Here is a 19,229-nt window from a genome sequence, read left to right on the forward strand (position 1 = left end):
ATTGAAGTATTTCTCACCGGTTTTATACACCAATCTATTGCTCGAGAAAATAAAAACGGCAGGTGAAAATCACAGCAGTTGCTGCGCCAATAATGAAAGACTCGGAACAAAAGACCCACACAACAGAGTAAACAAACAATTCATTTAATAATTAATCTTTGTGGTCTCTAGGGGAGGGGTTTGAAAGGTATAAAATGGTCATATTAAAATAATCGACCCAGTCTTTTCCCTCTCAGGATACCCACTGTCTAGTTGTCTTCTGACACAAGTCCTTATATGATTTTTTTCCTCCGTTCTTCAGCAGATGTCCCATTTATCCATGTATATAACTTACTTTTATTGATGAAACAACTCGACAGTTCAATGTACAAGGCTCCCATAGTCCCAAATGGATATAACACACAACCAATGACACACACACGCACACACGCGCAAACCTCCCTCTCGGCGTAAGAAAGTCGTAGATGAGATCCTTGAAGAGGCTGAAATGTTCACGAGCACTTAACAGTTTTCTGCGACGCAAGCCTTCTGCATGATTTGAAACAGACTACTACCTGAAGGGGCGGGGGAGGAGAGAGAGTACTGGTTGATAACCGAAACAAATACAAATAACATAACAGTGAATATATTTATTATTATAGAAGATAATTAATGTTGAGAATAATAATTACAAAGGCAATTTCTCTAGACTACTATAATCTGGTCCTGCTCATATAGTCAAGAGGAGAGTGGGAAACAATTACAGGAAGCTCTAAAATACTGTGTTCACTCACACAGTGTAAGCACAGTTCATTTCACCCATTCATCCTTTGAAAATGAAAAACAAACAAAAAAAACAATAAGGTTGAATCTCATGATCAGTGACGCTGAGGTGGGGTTAGATTTTTGGGTGAAGGAGGAAACTGAGGTGCAACGGTCTCATCGGTAATCGGTCTTTTTCCACGATGACAAAGAAAAAAAAGACACGAAGGACTGAACAGAAAGCACCACTTTGGCCACTGTTTTTCTAAAGACCCTCGTCCACAATACCAAATCAGGGTTAATTTATGTCGAGGAAGGTTTTATGATAATATCCCATGGTTTAATAACCGAGCTGACGCGTTTCCCCCTCCCCACACAGTGCACATCCCTCTGGAAGTCATTTCCAATCCACCCGGAGAAGGCTTGCTGAAAATAAAATAAAAATAAAAAAAGCTTGAATCTTAATTCACCTGACATGAAAGCTGTCCTCGTCCTCGCCTCTTCCTACAGCTTTTTTGGAAATTGGACTAACAGCCAGTATAACATAAAAATACACCAAGGATGCACAGAACCCATGTACCTTTAAATTGCACTGATAGAACCATTGAGCACAGTCCAAGTCTTGCATTCACCTCCCTTCTATCACCTCCAGCCAGTCGTGGTTACTCTTGTTTGGGGAGGAGGAGCTGGTTTGGTTGTGTAACTGGGAGAGCAGGGTTTAGTAGTCTGCAAGAGGAAAAAGGGGGCAGGTTGAGAGCAGCACAGTGATCCTGACATTTCCCTTAATCTCCTCCAGTGTTGTCCCTGTACTATCTGGACTCTCCGTCTTTGTGGGCGCTGTACATCCCCAGCTCGCCTGGCCCTCCGAGTCTTCGGGGCGGCGTGGACGACCGGCTGGTGATGGACGGAATGAGCGGCGGCGGCGCCCCCACCGCCAGGGCCCCAACCAGGCCCGAGGGGGTCTTCGCCAGGATGCCGTTGGGCACGTGGTGCGTGTTCAGCTGGCCTAGCCGGGCGAAGAGGCCGGCATGGTGCTGGGCGGCGGGCGAGGGTCCGTGGTGGAGCGAGTGGGCGAGGAGGCCGGGGTGGAGCTGCTCCAGGTGAGCGGCGGTAGCAGCGTGGGAGGCGTTGGCCAGGTGAGCGCCGTGGGGGATGTGCGGGTGCATCCCGAAGTAGCGAGCGCGCTCAAAGTCTTCCCTCAGGATCTGGGCGCGCTGCTCCTCCTCGATGAGCCCGCCTCCTGGGTGTCCGAGGTGAGGCGGACGGTCGAAGTGGTGGGCCATGAGGCCGAACTCCTGGCGGCCAGAAGAGGTAGATACCGGAGGGTGGTGAGGGTTGGACGCAGCCGCGACGGCCGCTGCCCTCTCCGCCTCCATGATGCGCTGATGCTGGAGCAGTCGGGCCAGGTGCGGATCGGTCCGCAGGGCTAAGTGTGGATCTGCTCGAAGTGCCATGGCCTCCCTGCGGTGCTGATGTTGCTGCTGAGCCGCCAGCTCCCTCCAGGGGTCCCAGGTGAAAGTGTGCGGACCCTGCGGCGGTCCTTGCGCCGGACCGTGGTGGAAACGCTCTCCTCCCGGACCCATCATCAAACCCGCGGCGCCCGTGCTCCCCAGATACGCCTCGATGGCCCTGGAGCGGTCCAGCAGGGCGAGATGCTGGTGGGAAGGAGGGTTTGGATTCTGAGGCATGTGTGGAACACCGGGAGTGGGAGTCAGCGATAGAGAGGAAGAGGAGCCGGAACGATGGTGGTGAGGATGGCTGTTAGGGCGTTCAAAGCTGTGGTTGGGTGCCGGCGGCGGCAGCGTGATGGGGATGTGCTCCGGCTCCTCTTTCCGCTCCTCTTTGACTTTAACCGGTGGGAGGAGCATCGGCGGCTTGGAGACGGGCGTCGTGGTCCGGTCGGACTTCTTTGGCTGAGACAAAGAAGTGACGGCGGCGGATCCCGCGGAGGAAGATGCCGCGGAGGAAGAAGGGAGGTTACCGTCTCTTTGGGAGTGCGGGGGTTCGTTGTTGTGGTGGCCGTGTGTCCCCGGGCCCATCGGCCGCGGGTAAAGCTCCATGGGGGACGGGGCGGAGCGGTTGGTGGGCGGCGGTGGCGTGGTGAGCATGGAGGACGAGGAAGACCGCGGCCTGTCCCGGTCTGCTACTAAAGATGAAGGAGGTCCCCGTGAAGACACAGTTTGCTGCGGCCTCTTGTCCCCGTCCCGGTCTCGCTCGCGGTCCCGGCTCAAGCTGCGCGTCAGGTCCTCGATCGGCCCGGCACCGCCCCCTAGGGTGCTGCTGCTGCTGTGGCCGTTGACGTGGGAGACCGGGGTGCTACTGCGGGGCTTGAAGGTCGGGGCAACTGGAGACATCCTCACAGGTTGTCGGCCGTACAGCATATTGTCTCTGCAAAACATAAAAGGGACATCGTGGAAATCATTCACACCAATCCTCTTATTTATCATTTTAACGACAGTTTGAATTCGTCAATAAAAGGTTCGAAGATATGGAGATTTGTTGTGTTCTGTTAAATCTATTTTGTTATATTTTAAGGTTGCACTAGGAGATCAGTGTGCAAAATACTTGACTGACACTTCAAGTCTCTAAAACCAGAAGACAATTATTCGTCACTAAAATGTTTTATAAGATTACTAATGTCTCGCAAACTGACATTTATTCACAAATACGAATAGCGAGAAACGACTCTCCGCCATGAATGACGTAAATGGACTAATTTCATCCCGTGCCTTTCGTGAGAAACTCAATGCAAGCAGGACGTTGTCTCTCAAAATCAAAGCGATTCCTTCGCATGTTAAAGCCAGTGTTGAAACCCCGCCATACCTGTCCTTTTCATCCTTGATGTGGGGGCTGTCTCTCCTCTCCATGTCCTTCGCTCGGTCCCTCTCGTCCCGCTTGTCCGGCCCTTTGGCCCAGCTGGGGCCGGGGGCGAAGCCGGACGGGCCGCCGTGCAGACGGTTCCACGGGTCGTGGTGGTTGGGGTTGGACAGGCCTCCGACCACGCTGGCTGGAGAATCTTTGGGGCCAAACACAGAGCCTGCTAATGAATAAAGGGACACATTCGTGGTAGTGGAAAAAAAAAAATCTTGTGGAAGCAAAATCCACATCAGGCTTTGTTGTCATTATCCTGGTGAGCAAGATTATCGTTTCAAAGTAAAGCGTAAAACTCTCACTGAAAACTTGAAAAGTAAAGTTCTTCAAAACAAGTTGGTCCTTGTCAGGTGATCAAGTTAAATATATTTTAGTCTGCAATTAATAATGTAGACAATAAAAGGCAAGAAACTACAGTATATACTAAGGGTTCATACACATTCTGACCAATGGATTTCCATGACCAAACATTTTGTGAAATCTCAGTGTAAACATGAAAAGGTGAGTAAATGTAGTATTTAAACGAACAATGAGAATACAAAGCATACAGTAAACCTTAAATGACTCAAATGAAAGAGAGACAATAGTTTGATTAAAAGAATACACATTTATACAGATGCCTGTATGTATGCCTGCTTATATTTTGAGCGTCTTTCTTTTAAAAGCATATTTATTATTTCAAACTCCGCGTAAATGAACGTCATGAACACATGAATATAACACATTTACATGACTTTTCCAAAACTTTTGGAGTTTTAATTTTTTTCAAAGGACTTTTCCAGGCCTGGAAAAAAACATTTTAAAATTCCATGATTCTTCCAGATTTTCCATGACCGTAAGAACCCTGAATACTGTACATCTGTTTTTTTTTTTTTTTCAAAGAACATGAATTACTCAAATACAAATATTTCTGCAGTCTAAAACCTCTAAAAAAAACAACCTCTAATTGACATGGTTTTACAAGAGGTTCTTTAATTATTAATCTCTCTCATCTCAGTCCAACGCAACAAAACAACCTCCCAATAAAACATTATCTGGAAATGTTTAATCCGTTCATGTTGAACTTCGAGCCAAACCCAGAGCAGCCAAATGACGATCGGACAGCGACGCGCTGAGCCGTAGCCGTGCCTTAAAACAGGAAGACAGAGTGATGACAAACCAGTTGAGTCCAGTTTAGAGCCGGGTGTTTGATCTCAAAACCATTCTAACCCACTAACTTGAGCCGGGTAACAAAAGCTACAACACTTGATCGGCTTCTTCGTCTCGTTAGCTTACTAGTTTATCAGGTAATTCTAGATTTCCAGAAACTAATTTGTTAATTGCATATGACGTATATCGCTGTGAGATTCTTGTTTGGCTGTTTAATGCATCAGGTGTAATGCACTATAGGTGTGACACATACATAGTCTTCAAACTCATTTATAGAGAAAGATGCTATGTTCTTTCTCAAGCTTCAGGAGGTTAAATTATACATTTTTGTTACAAAAGTGCAACCGTTTCCATCATTCTTCAAAGCGCCGAAAGAGGCTTCCTTTGGATGGAGGGCAGTGACTTATTCATTTACTTATTCATTGTATTTTGAGCATCTGGCACCTCCCTGTTTTGCAGCACGGTGAATCGGCGGCGAGAGGAAGCCCTCCGATTGGCTTTTCAACTCAAGCGAATCAGTGCATGAGAAGAGAAACAGAAAGGAGGAGAGAAAGCAAACTACTAAAGTCAAAGAGAGGACACACGGACACACACACGGACACACACACGGACACACACACGGACACACACACGGACACACACACGGACACACACACGGACACACACACACCGCGGTCACCGTTGTGAAGACGGTGGTTTGTTTCCCGTTTCTGAACAGCAGCTTTCAGTATCTATCGCGAGTTGAGGTCGACCGCCGAGTCGCAGAGTCACTTCCTGCGACTCTCGTAATTCGTTGTGCGTCTGTATATCGTTGTACGAGTTTTGTAATACGTTGAAGTTCGTGCATATGGCTGCGCTCTGAGGTTTATTTAGCGCTACCTTTACCAGCAAATGGGGACTTCTATGATATATTTATCATTATGACTTTAACCTTTATCAATAAAAAGGTTTTTGGGCGACACAATTGTCTGTTGTGCCCCGTGACCTTTTAAATTAAAAGTTGTAAAAGTAAAGAGAGTAAGGCTGTGATACAACTTCTCCTCACAAAACATCCACTGTATTCGTTCCACAGTCGGTTAAAGACTTCTGTAAAGACAGAACAGGTCAACCGTTACTTTGGAAGGACAAGACCGTAATAGTTTTTGCTCAAGGCTTCTCGTATCTTACAATTAGCCACAAGAAACGGTCACAACGCTTTCTCTTTGTCTCGCTCGCTGTGAATGATCCGTCCATGAGAGATGGAAGATAACCAGCTGCAATTGCAAGACTCTAAATCAGAAGAACCACAGCGTAGCATGAACATTCATCACTTTCCTGTTTAACTCTGCTGTTTACTTTACAACCCAAACCACATCAGCAGATTATCTTCTGCGTGTAAATATACAGTAGAAGGAGCTTCAATGTGGACCGTTCGATTCCCTTCACCAGTGCTTAAACAAATAACCAGCTCAATCCACAATAGTCTTCCTTATTGTACCTCTTTACACATTTTAATTATCTTATTTAGCTATTAATTGTAAGAGTTCCACAACAAAGCTTTCCGAGCGCCGGCTTCGTTTTGAGCAGACTTGATTGGCGATGCTGGTGCAAGCTCATCATCATCATCATTCACTCATTCATCTGCCGAGCACGCAGCTCTCCTCTAATCACGGTAAATGTGCCAATTCATACGTTTTACGACATTCACCCACTCAGATGGATTCGTCGCCGGTTTACACATTTAAAAACATGAAACTAATTGTTGGACTAATTGTTTTCAACCCACACAAACAAACCTTCCCTGAATTCCAACTATCTCAGTGACAAATTGTAATTGAGAACCTTAAATGTCACTTCTGTTTTTGAATAAAGGGTTGGAAATTAATGCTTTTTTGAGAAGAGAAAGCAAACTACTAAAGTCAAAGAGAGGACACACACACACACACACAGCGGTCACCGTTGTGAAGACGGTGGTTTGTTTCCCGTTTCTGAACAGCAGCTTTCAGTATCTATCGCAAGTCGCAGGTCGACCGCCGAGTCGCAGAGTCACTTTGATTGAATTATGGCTAATTTATTGCAATTAATAACGTCTGTTGTCCTCTGGGGTCAAACAGACCCCGCAGCACAAAGTGGTCTAATGGGGCAACTTGTCCCCCCATACGGCTTTCCAAAACATCTTTGATCTTGCATGTTTGATGTCTGGAGTCAAGCAATGGTTATGACGACAACAGCAACAACAACAACCAGGTCTTTTCTCACAGGTGTTGGGCAGCAGAGGCCATTTCACACATTTCATTTAGAGACAGGCAGCACCATGAGGAGGCAGAAGCGCTATACTGCAGAGGAGGCTTGTGAGCTAATTTTGAACTATGTTGGGGAAAATAATGACCAAGAGGACAATGCTGAACATCATGAGGAGGAAGAATCAACGGATGAGGAGGATTCAGGATCAGAAGAGAAGGAAAATGATGAGGTGATAGATCCAACATACAGACCACATGCTACTTCTTCCTCTGAAGAAGCCCCCACATCACCCGCTGCAGAAATGGAAGAAGGGTATGACGTGAAGGAACATGATGAGGTAGGCTCTGAAGCTGAAATGGAATTAGTGTCAGAAGTGGAGGACTGCACTTATCATGAGGAAGAATCAACTGATGAGGAAGAATCTGAAATGGAAGAAGTGTCAGAAGTGGAGGACTGCACTTATTATGAAGAGGAAGAATCAGCTGATGAGGAAGAATCGGAGGAAGAGGACCCAGCTGTGATAGAAGAATATTTCCAGTCATAGGATGAAACCTTGATCTGGTCTTCCATTCCTCCCAGTGATGGACGACACATGTTGACAGCAGAGAGAGCAGAGAGAGAGACAAGCCACCATGGACCAACCGCATATTCAAGGTCTCGTATCGATGACATAAAGTCCACTTTTTACCTGTTTCTGCCCAAGTCTATTGAAGAGGTGGTGCTGAACATGACTAACAAGGAGGGGAAACGTGTGTATGGCAACAAGTGGAGAAAGATAGATCCAATGGACCTGCAGGCATATGTGGGTTTGTTGATTCTCGCTGGCGTGTACCGATCCAGTAAAGAAGCTACGGCTAGTTTATGGCATGCCGAGTCTGGGAGGGCAATTTTCCGTGCTACCATGACACTCAAGATGTTTCACAAAATCTCAAGAGTGATTCAATTTGATGACAAAGACACCAGAGCAGATCGCGTGCACGAGACAAACTTGCTCCCATTCAAGACGTTTGGGACAAGTGGGTGTCTCTCCTGCCGTTGATGTACGATCCAGGCACTGATGTGACTGTGGATGAGCGCCTGGTCCCCTTCAGAGGTCGCTGTCCATTCAAACAGTACATCCCGAGTAAACCAGGGAAATATGGGATAAAGATATGGGCAGCATGCGATGCCAGGTCCAGCTATGCATGGAACGTGCAAGTATACACTGGCAGACCTGCTGGTGCGCAGTCAGAAAAAAATCAGGGCATGCGGGTTAGTTTTGAAAAATTAAATGTTTTGGAAAGGAATGTTGACATGTTTTATATGTCAGGTAATGAGTTGGAATAAAGTTGGCTAAAAAGTTTAAACAAAGTTGGGTGATAATTTATACTTTATGCTTTATAAACAATCAAACCAGACTGGGTCATTTTTGACCCCAGAGGACAACAGGTGGGATTATGTGCTGCCATTAAAACAATTGAAGTGGTTTAAAAACAGCATCCTCACTAAACTTTGACATGTACCAGTCTGTGATGATCTATCAACACATGTGACCCTGATCGTTAACTATAGTCAGAATAATTGATAATTACATTTATTTTTTACTCAAAAACAAGGAAAATGTTCATGTAAATGAGGTATTATTGGCCTTAAATTTAAAATAGACTAAATAAATGCTGTCAATGTGTTTGAATGAAGCTGTTATTAAAGTGTAACACAGAATTGGGGGAAGTATCCACTTTAAATTATTTAAATAACAGCCAAACCAGATGGGGTCATTTTGGACCCCAGAGGACAACAGGTGTGATTATCTGCTGCCATTAAAAAAAATAAAGTGTTTCAAAAACAGCATCTGCACTAAACTTTGACATGTACCAGTCTGTAATAAGTCAAATATTCAAAATAATATAAAGTCAAAATAATTCATTTCATTTCCACAAAAAAAAAAGTATACTTTTTTTATAAACAAGGTCTATTGGCCCTAAATTCCCAAACAAAAAGAAAAAAATGTGTTAATGGGTTGGACTGAAGTAAGACTAAAGGTGTAAAACAGAATTAATTGACAATTTATACTTCATGCTTTGATTAACAGTCAAACCAGGTGTGGTCATTTTTGACCCCAGAGGACAGCAGGTGTATGGCAAACGGGAGGACATTACGAGGGTTAATCGAAAAAATAAATCAACCGATTAATCGATTATTAAAATAATCGTTAGTTGGAGCCCTACTTGAATCCATAAATAAAGACATTATAATAATATAGTATTTTTTCGACATGGCAGCATGACTTGTCCCCTTGCTCACACACTCAGAAGACCAAGGCAAAGTCTGCAGACTTATTTGAGGTATACAATATAAGGATTGTATTAAGAAATAATCTTTTAGACCTCGTGTTTCAAGAGCAGAGAAACCGAAAATACTGACCCAGTGTTGGGCTGCCAAGTCCTCCAAAGGCACCAGAACCAAGAGCTCCCAGAGGGGTGAAGGGCGGGGATCGGCCGTACGGATCTAAAGACACAAACGCAGGTAAACCGTCAGAAAGACTGTGTTGGTGCAACCGTTCATTTCTAAAATGTAAGCTTCTGAAATGTCTCCAGTCAGATGGAAGAACACGGACGTTGTTTTTTTTGTTTTTTTTAAAAAGGAAAACTTGGTTTCCATTCATCGCTGAAAGGTCAAAGTAAAATGTGAATCGAAGCGACAGATGCTGGCTGCGGTGCACATGCGGCATACAGATGTGCCTTTTTGAAGCCGCTTTTACCCAAGTGTGCAGTTGGTGGGAGGAAAGACGAGTGAGGCGTCGATGGAGAGATGAAAGGAGCGGAGGACGAATTGACTGCCCCTGAGAGAGAGAGAGAAGTAGTAAAAAGACCAGAAACAAAATGTCACCCGTCATCAGAAGCAAACGTGTCGAGCCACACACACAAAATATTAAGTGAAAAAATAAGAATATCCCAGCACAACTTCAAGTTGTCAAATCAGCAGAGAACACACACAGACACACACACACGCACGCAGCTGCTCTGAAAAGACAGAATTGTTTAGATATGCACCTGCAGCTGAGAACAGACTGGGAGGTCGGGTCAGATCGTGAGTGGGAGGCATGGCTCCTCCCATGGGCCCCAGGGAGCCCATTCCTCCGGCTCCGGGAAGACGTGCCAGCAGGTCGCTACGGAAGTCCAACTTGTGAGGATCAGCGCGCATCAGCTGAAAGAGACGAGCGTTGAAAGGGGTAACCGCGCGACCCATTTATCAATGGGGGTGAAACGACCTCACGTTTTTATTCTCCAAATACAATTTTCGATTCGGTATAAATAAGAAACACGTACCTTCACTTTTTTCTGATGGCTCAGAATCATCCAGGCCACATACACATGCATAGCACACCACTTTCCTGGTTTCTGCACAGCACAAAGATCACAAGAGGTTTACAACGTTATACCTGTAAATCTCGCACGTACAGCTTTAAAAACCCTTTTGCACACAGAGTCAGATGTTCTTCCCGCTTAGCTGCCACACAAGGTCGACGTTTTCCAGCTGGAGATGAGGTTTAACCACCAGAGTTGGGAATATTTTAAACAAAAAATATGGTCGTGAAAAATGCATAAGCGAGGATATAAGAAAACCACAGGGGGAGAGAACAACCACGCACATTTTAAACGGGGTATTTTCTGGCTTCTGAAATATGTAACTGGGTGTGCAACGGCAGAGAATGGACCAGGAGCAAGATTACAAGTGAGATTAGTGCAAAGAGCGAGTGAAGCGGTGAGGAAGTAAAAAACAGGCTGAAGCTATTGAGGAGCCAAGGGATTCAAAAACTTCTGTTTTTTGCTTACATTACTGATTTTCAACGATGTCCCAAATGGATCAGTTAGCTACAAGAAAACACAAGTGTAAAAAACACTTTTAATCCACACGTCTCCTATGAGGAATAGTTTTTTGCACTCTTCCCTGCACTGACAAGGCCCGTGTTGCAGCACCACTCTCGTCTAAACTTTGGCTGTCCACGTCCGTGCAGATCTATGCAAACTAAAGAAGAAGAAAAAGACATTTGAAGAACTTCTAGGTAGAGCACGTTGTCCTTACCCTGGGGTCTTTGGGCTGCAGGTGGTGAGGCACAACCCCAAGTCGTGAGGATATATCAGGACCTGCTCCCTGAGGGACAAGAGGCTGTTAGACACAACACAGCACATGAGCCAAAACCTACTGAGCTGCACGTCTACGACTAACTGACCCATCGCGACGTTGCAGATAAATCTACATGTTTTTATTGGGGGTCTGGACGTAAAAATGTGGCGGCCGGGTCGGTCCAACTGTGACTCCAGCAGCCGGGCCTCTTTGAGGTTTCCTCCTTTTATCGCGGCCGATATAACAACGAGGGGAAAAAAGTTACAGACTCCAACGAGCAAAACCAAATCCACCGGCCTCGAAGCTTTCAAGCCTTTTTGTTTGTCAAGATTCAGTCAGTGGAATTGAAGATACTCTTTTAGTCATATACTTATGGTAAACAGTGTCATGATACTGAAATGTATTTTGCTTAAAGACATTTCTCCCGGCTGTAGTTTCATCACGGCCGACTGTCACTGACTCGACGTACTTCTTTCATATCGTATAACATTAACGGTTATCAGTTACTGAAATTGTTTATCACATGATGAAACAGACTTTATAGATATGTTACAGAGGTCTTCTGCTAAATTCCGCATCCTGTTTCACTCAGAAGAAGCAGGTTGTAAAAACGTGTAAATAAATAATTAGCGTCAACATTTCCGCTGACAAAATGATCACTGGACCAACGTGTCGGTTTATTTTCGAGTTTCCTCGTACAAAAAAAAAGAAAAAACGGACCGATAATTTTACTCTTATAATGCGAGTCGGAATAAAACGACATTTCTAATATAGAACAGTGTGCCCAGCTCAACTGAAGCTTACAGGACCAAGAGGCGACTCGACCACAACAGATTCTGGATTCACTTCATCAGACGCAAGTAAGGACAAGAGATTAAGGCTCCATCAGTCATGATGGAGCCTTACGGGACCCCTGCTGTGAGAGAGTCAATGCTTAATTACCCTCCAGTGAGAAATCCTAACTGTTATCAAACACACTGCAGTGTGATTTTTCTTCTCACCTTTGGCTGAAATGCTCCTTGCAAGGAGCTGAAAGGCCCACTGGGAGGAATCACAGGCTGGATACTCGGCACTGAGGGCGGCGGGTACTGTGGGAAGAACTAGCATGACACACGCGCACAAAAAAAAAAAAAAAAACACACACACACACACAGCTTAGTGACCGCTGAACAGCTGAACACATTAATTAAATCCATGCTTAAATCTAGTCATAGTTTCAAATGTTTACGGTCCTAAAACAGCTAAAATGTATTCTCAGCCTTGATGTAGTCTGTAAATTATCAGCAGCAGCATAAAAAAAACAAAAAAACAGTGAGATTACACAAAGTACTCACAGGGTGTCGGTACAGCCCGTCCATTTTCCCTGCATACTTATCAAACTAAAAGACAAAAACAGTGCATGGGTTAAATCCCCCCAAAAAACTGAACTTGGTCCACATTCCAGCCACACTGGAATTTCAAGTACGACACAGATGTTCAGCATAACAACAGAGAGCTTCTCACCAGAGGCGGTGCGGCCGCTGTGGGGTGCAGGAAGGGCGTGAAGTGTTGGTGCGTGTGCGTGTGTTGGTGCTGGTGGTTGTGCTGGTGGAACTGGAAGGCCATGGGCGGGATGCTCGCCTGGTTCTGAGACGCCCGGCCCGACGAACCCGGTCCGGAGTTTGATGACGACTGACCGCCGGGAGTGGAGCGCCCTGCGGCCGGCGCGCTGTTGTTTTCAGCCCCCGGGGCGCTGCGTCTGCCGTCGCGCTCTTGTGAATTTAAGAAGTGTGAGTTTAAGTTCTGACGCAGTAATTCTTGGTCTACAGCGACAGGAAATAAAAAAAGGGAGAGGAAATAAATAAAAGTTAATTATATTAAATGAAAACTATTGAATTTTTGTATTTAAAAAAAGCCAAATGTTGCTACCTTATTTTGCCACTTTAAACAGACACAATAATAATAATAATAATAATAATAATAATAATAATAATAATAATAATATTAATATATCTCTCTCTCTCTCACAGTGCTACTCATACAATACGGTGCAAGGAATGCTATATTTGCATTGCCGACGTGCTCAGACCGCCGTTCATCAGGTTACAACTTTCTTAACGCAGACGAACCGCCAGAGGAAGTCTGGGTTCGGTTCGGTTCATTTCAGTCACATATTAGTCATCGTGTTCCCATGAACGGCTAAACAGTAAAAGTAGATAAACGCAGCGTTGCCGTCGACCGTACCTGCTGCAGTTGAGTGACCGGGGCCTTGCAGCAGAGGGGGAGGAGGAGGAAGTCCAGGCGAGGATGCGAACAAGGCCCCGGCACTGGCTCGGGATGGCGGTCGGAGGGGCCCTGAGGATCCCGAGCCCCTGAAGTAGGGCAGCGACACACTGGTGGAGGGAGTCGGGGGACGCATGGAGGATGAGGAAGACGCAACCGATGAAGCCGATGAGGGAGGTTTGGCCGGCGTGTTGCTCCTGAGGAAGCAAAAATACATTAAAAAAAGTTTAAATAACGAATCACGGAAATCTAAGAATTGAGACGGGAGAAAAACTAAATTGGCGTACCTGTTGTTGGTGTTGTAGATGGAGTGAGATCGTCCCGGCAAAGTGAGAAAGGGTTTGGGTTTGGAGAGCGGCGGGCTGCCGTTGTGGCGGCCGCCGTTGCCATTGAACGGGCTGGAGCGCGGGACTGTGCCCGCCGCCGTGACCGGGGAAGGCAGGCAGGAGAAGGGGGCGGAAGAGGTAGAAGAAGACGACGCGGGCTCCGGGAAATGCTGCTCCAAGTTTTTCTCCTGACTTCGCTCGAGGCCGGACACCCTCGGGGTCACCATCAACCGGGAGACGCCGCCGCAACGGGCCGGGAGAGGTGGGCAGATTTTACCGATGGTCGTGCCCATGTTTGTGGGGGCGGGCTCCACGACTAGAGGAGAGAATAGCGGTCAGCATTACGCCGCTCTGGCACATCACGGCACAGAGGAACAGGAGTACGTGGACTAGAGTCACAGATCAAAGGAGTCTGAGCTTCTCCAAAATAAACCAGAGGAATATAATATTCCATATTAATTTGTGAATTACTTGTACCTTTCCTCGTACTGACTGTGAAGACTGGGTCCATGTCGTTGTCGGAGGCCTAGATTGGGACACAAAACGTAATTTATCTAATTCTTAAATAGATTAAGTCAAGCGTGACAGTCAGTTATACGGCCGAACAATAATTAATACTGAAATAAACTCAGCAATGGTCAAAGGAAATTGAGTTTCTCTCGTTGTGTTCCCATTCAAATAATGTCAACAATGTCACACATTCATGACCAAATAAGAAAATGAAGTCTGGAATGAATATTGATGAGAGGTAAGACGCACACACCTTGTCTCCTGTATCACTCTCAGTGTCGCACTGAAAGAAGACAAACACAGATTTGCATCGATTAGAATATTTCAGACAACAGTTTTGGATGAGTTGCTGCAGAGTGGCAGAACATCAACTTCACGATAAAAGTGGAAAAAAACTTACGATGTAACCCGTCTCCAAAGGGTGACCCTAGAAAGAAAAAAAAAAATAGTATTTAAAATAGGTTTCAATAAGATTAAATGGAAAAAATTATATTATTTAAAAGAGATTAAAATGACATTAGAAGTGTTTTGTGATACTAGCTTTCCTGGTTGTGAGGAATGTCCTGGCAGCGTTTCATTACTAAAAGCACCCTTGAGTGATAACCGGTGTAAACCTGTTTTACCGGCTCATTCATTCATGTCAGAAGCACGACAGACATGTAAACATTTCTATTTGATTAAGAAACAGCTCAACAGCAAACACGGCGAGATGAAAGTGGAGTCAAAGAAGACGCCGAAGCCCCGTAGAGCCGCGAGTCGTCGGCTCACCTCGATCTTTCTCCTCTTATTTTTACTCTTGTTCCAACAGCTGCTGGAGTAGCTGTGCGGGGCTCCTTCCTCCGGCTCCGACAGACGCCCTCCGCCGTTCTCTTCCGGCCCTCGCTTCCCCTTTTTCCTCCTTCCCAGCATATCTATGCGCTGACTGGGCTTCAGAGAGCAGTCCATCTGATAAGGAGAGCATAAAAAAACAAAATCTGTTTTTACACGCCGGGCAATAATCATGAATGTGTACGTCTGAGGGCAAAGACCATTAATGTCCTGACGGAGACTATTTCTGCATAGATTCTACTCTGAGTGACGGCAGAAATAGAAACACCAGAATGATCTAATGAAACTCAACAGCCTGCATGACGCTTCAGCTGTTTGGTTGTAGATTCAATTATAGGTTGCGCCCTGAGACTGTACTTTATAGTTGTATTGTATCAACCTCGTTATACGACAAAACAAGAACTTGCAGCCTAAAAAAAAAAATAAAAATAAAAAACTACTGTGATGTTTAATCAATACCTCTGACAAACGTCCACAAAACTAAAACACCAAAGGACAGAGGTATGCAATGCATCGCTTTAAAAATAGTCTAACGTTTAAAAGTTTGGAAATCAGTGACTTATGTGAAAAGAAAGTTTGAGTACAAAGAGCTTCTTTTTCAAATATTGTGTAGAAAAATAGAGTCTCATTAATGGGAGACTTAGGAGACTTGAATACAAATAAATAAATGTTTGTCACGTAAAATGTAATCAAATTAAACAACGTCTGGAAACTACATGAGGGTTTTGCAGCATTTATTCCACAACTACTCTGTAGAGTTTAAAATTAGGATGGATCCTTAAAAGTTCTGAAGTTTGTGAGTTTAAAAAAAAAAAAAATACAGTTAAAATAGAAAGCTAAAATAGAAAGAATAAATCAAACTGAAGTGCCGGTACCTCAACGTAAAGGTCGCCACAGCTTGTCTGGTTTTAAATGAATTATCTTCTACAGAATAACTGCGGGCAGTTACTGCTGTTAAAAACCTCAAGTTAGAAAGTCAGAAAAGGAAATTGCCACATTCCATTATTACTTTTTTTTGCTGGTATGTTTACGTTTTTTTTTTTCTTTCCTCTTTCTTATTAGCAGTTTGAGATAGTAACCAGCAGACAATCACGGCCTTCACTGGCTGATTTGACTGTAAAATCAAGTTTCCCAGGAGAATACTGGAACCGTCTGTGCATGCAAATACGCAGTCTTACTACATAATAATAATTTGGTTTCCTGTGAAGACGCAGAGGTCAAATGCCATCAGATCCGCCAATAAAACAGATTAAGAGATTATTTTCTCGTCATTAGATTGCCAATTGTACCACATGCATACTTTGTAAGCTCCAAATTCAGAGTGGCTACCAAAAAAAAAAAAAAAGGGATTTTTAGAATCTACATGAGTTTTGTCTTGATTGATTGACAGCTGAGGGCGAAGAGCTCTGGTCCAACTACTTAAAAACCACCAAATCTCTGCTTTTGTTTTGAGTAATATATAATTACACTCATTTAAATAATGTCTTTGGGATTAGTTATTTCTTTCTTAGTCTGAAAAGGTCATTTGGCAGCCCATCAACACCTCACTGAATTAGGACATGAATAATTGAGGCCTCTCCAGAACCCATCAGAGGGATGTCTTGGGGTCGGCCTGAGTGGATTGCTCTCTCCAAGAGAGAAATAGTGTTATAGAGTTCAATCTGAAGCCGTTTACACACCTTAACCTTTACCTGGATGCAAGAAGGCAGGATGTTGACGTGATGGATGGGAATAAAAAAACAACAACAATTAGAAGGAATCATTCCGACACGCCAATTAATTGTATAATAATTCAAGATTGTGCCAACTTCCTGCCAAGCTTCATTAAAAGATAAATGCATCATTGTGCATCTAGGGTGGAGATAAAAAAAATACAAATAAATATTGTTTAGTGCATGACAGCTGGGTGCTATTTACCTCCAGTGCCTCCAAGCTGACAAAGCTCGCGATAGCGAAGCCATCGATGATGTCCTCCTCGCAGGACACCGACTCCCTCTTCCTCCGGCGCGGAGGCCTGTGTCTCCCGAAACCGGGCCGCCGACGGCACTCTCTGCCCCCGCCGGCGGCGGGACCCAGCACGCTGTCCGTCCCCCGTGCCTCCCGGTCGGAGCCCGAGGACAGGGACGTGGCCCGCTGCTCGGCCGGGTCCACCCGCCTCCTGCGCCGCCGGTCCCTGTCGCGCTGCGACCGCGACCGGCGGCTCTGCCGGAACCCAGCGCTCCGGCTCGGGCCCTCCATGTGTCAGACGGAGCCTCCTTGTTTGTGTGCCACTCCAGTGGGACCAAAAAGCACTTTTTTTGTATATTCAAGTCTCCCCACCTCCCTCCCACCCCCCCACACAAATAAATACACCACCACACAGGCCCTCGCAGGGAGCTCCCGTTAAAATGGCGTTAAAAAAAAAGGGGAAACCAGTGGGTCTTATTTACCGTCCTCTAACAACAGTCTGCCGGCACCAGAGCCTCTCTTTCGGCGGAATTTAAGAGTCATTTCAGTGAATCTGAACGCAAACTTTGGGATTTAAAACATCCCACGAGACCCACGGAGAGTTAAACGTCAGGACATTGAGAGTCCCGGAGAGAAAGAACAACGCACGCGTAGTTAGCTAGGAATAAACACGTTAAAACGCATGTAAACACACACACGCAAAAACAGCCCGGTTGTGTTGTGGGACAAAAGCGGCTCAAACCACCTCTGGAAGAATGTCAAAATCAAAAACACGCAAAATGTTGCGGGTTAAATGTTAAATTCCCCCAAAATTTCTGCTCACGCCGACACATTTAGCTCGGGTTTAGCTCGCAAAAGGGCCACATAAACCCGGATAAACGGACGTTAACACGACGTTATCCCGTATTCACGTTAAACACTATGTGTTAATGTTGACAGCTACTGTAAATTTACTCCCAAATGGCAAAAAAAAGAGTAGAAAAAAAATGTTTTTAAGTGATGCTAACGGTTAGCTTCCGTTAGCTTCTTCGGGTGTTGATGGCCGATAGTTTTTTAATTCACGTCAAAAGAAGAGACGTGACGTAAAGCTAGCTAGCGCGAGGCGAGTCCAGCTGGTAGCTTTCAGTGTGAAGGAAGAAACTCGTCCGTAAAAAACAGTAATATAACCCTTTTACACGCGACTTTTCTTTCGTTTTACACCTCCATCGTGAAAGAGAAAAAAAAATCATCAAGGCCCAAATATCAAAGCCTCGGTGTCGAGTTCCACAAACGAGGGTGTCGGCCGAGCCCCCGTCGGGCTTGGCAGCTCCTTCATGCAGCCTCCGCCGGTTGTAATCCAATGTTTAGGATTTAAGTTGAGGGGGTGGGGGGAGACGTTTCCGGTCAAAAAGGGTTTCTTTATTCTCACTAAAATCCAGAGAGCAGGACGGCCCCGCTGCTGCTGCTGCCCCGTCACAAGTTTCCACTGAATTGGAAAATTTATGGAGAAAATCAGGGAGACACAACCCTTGTCAGCCCGAGCAGTGCATTGTGTGCGCCGCTCTTCTTCCCCCGGTCGTCTCACTGGCTCTCCGGCAGCTCTGCGTCTGCGTACTGCCGCCATGTGGAGAAGGTCTGTGGAGGTGTTGTTGTTATTTATTTATTTTATTAATAATGATCTTTTTTTGGGTTTTATTGTGGGTTATTTGTCCACATTATATGACAGGTTCAAACAAATACAGCAGAAGGAGAAAAACAACTTGAATATCATTTGGAGGACATTTGTATATGGTGTAATGCTACAAATTAATACAAATGCACTTAAAACTCATCTATTTAAATCTGCTTTTTACCTGTGATGCTACTTATGTGTTTTCATTTTGTTTATTCCTTTTATAATCAATATACATCTATCTGCCTTGTTTATATTGTTATTGCTTTCATCATTTCTGTTTTTAACCATGTAAAGGGCCTTTGAGTACCTTTTCAAGCACTCACACAATTAACATGTATCATTATTTATTATTATTAGCATACATTGAGGAAAAATCCATATCCAACTTTCCTGCATTTGATCAATGAATTAAAACAGTATAGGACCTATTAAGACCTTTAAACGCAGAACAAGACAGAAATAAATAGAGGACATGACAAATATGAGTCAATATGATAGTGTTTGTTTATTAAAAATAAAATGTCCAACTCCTTCCCATTTTAAAGGAGTCTGGTGTTAAGTATTCCACATTTTTCTTTTGGTCAACAAATCCCAGTAGAAGAAGAACCTGG

At 44.8% G+C, this 19,229-nt stretch overlaps 1 protein-coding gene across 1 annotated transcript; it reads right to left on the reverse strand.

Moving 5' to 3' along the window:
• Positions 1-128: 128 nt before the first annotated feature.
• On the reverse strand, positions 129-17,255 carry fbrs (fibrosin; the record flags this gene model as incomplete). Its single annotated transcript, XM_079237633.1, has 18 exons — positions 129-3,129; positions 3,565-3,781; positions 9,388-9,471; positions 9,725-9,805; positions 10,017-10,170; positions 10,293-10,364; positions 10,800-10,838; positions 11,050-11,118; positions 12,093-12,191; positions 12,426-12,470; positions 12,595-12,893; positions 13,315-13,550; positions 13,641-13,995; positions 14,157-14,205; positions 14,443-14,472; positions 14,590-14,616; positions 14,958-15,134; positions 16,935-17,255. The coding sequence occupies 18 exons, from the start codon at positions 17,253-17,255 to the stop codon at positions 1,551-1,553; spliced, it is 3,933 nt and encodes a 1,310-aa protein (XP_079093759.1). The 3' UTR covers positions 129-1,550.
• Between the last annotated feature and the right edge of the window lie 1,974 nt (positions 17,256-19,229).

Source organism: Taurulus bubalis (genome assembly GCF_910589615.1).
Source record: "Taurulus bubalis genome assembly, chromosome: 2".
Lineage (NCBI taxonomy): Eukaryota > Metazoa > Chordata > Actinopteri > Perciformes > Cottidae > Taurulus > Taurulus bubalis.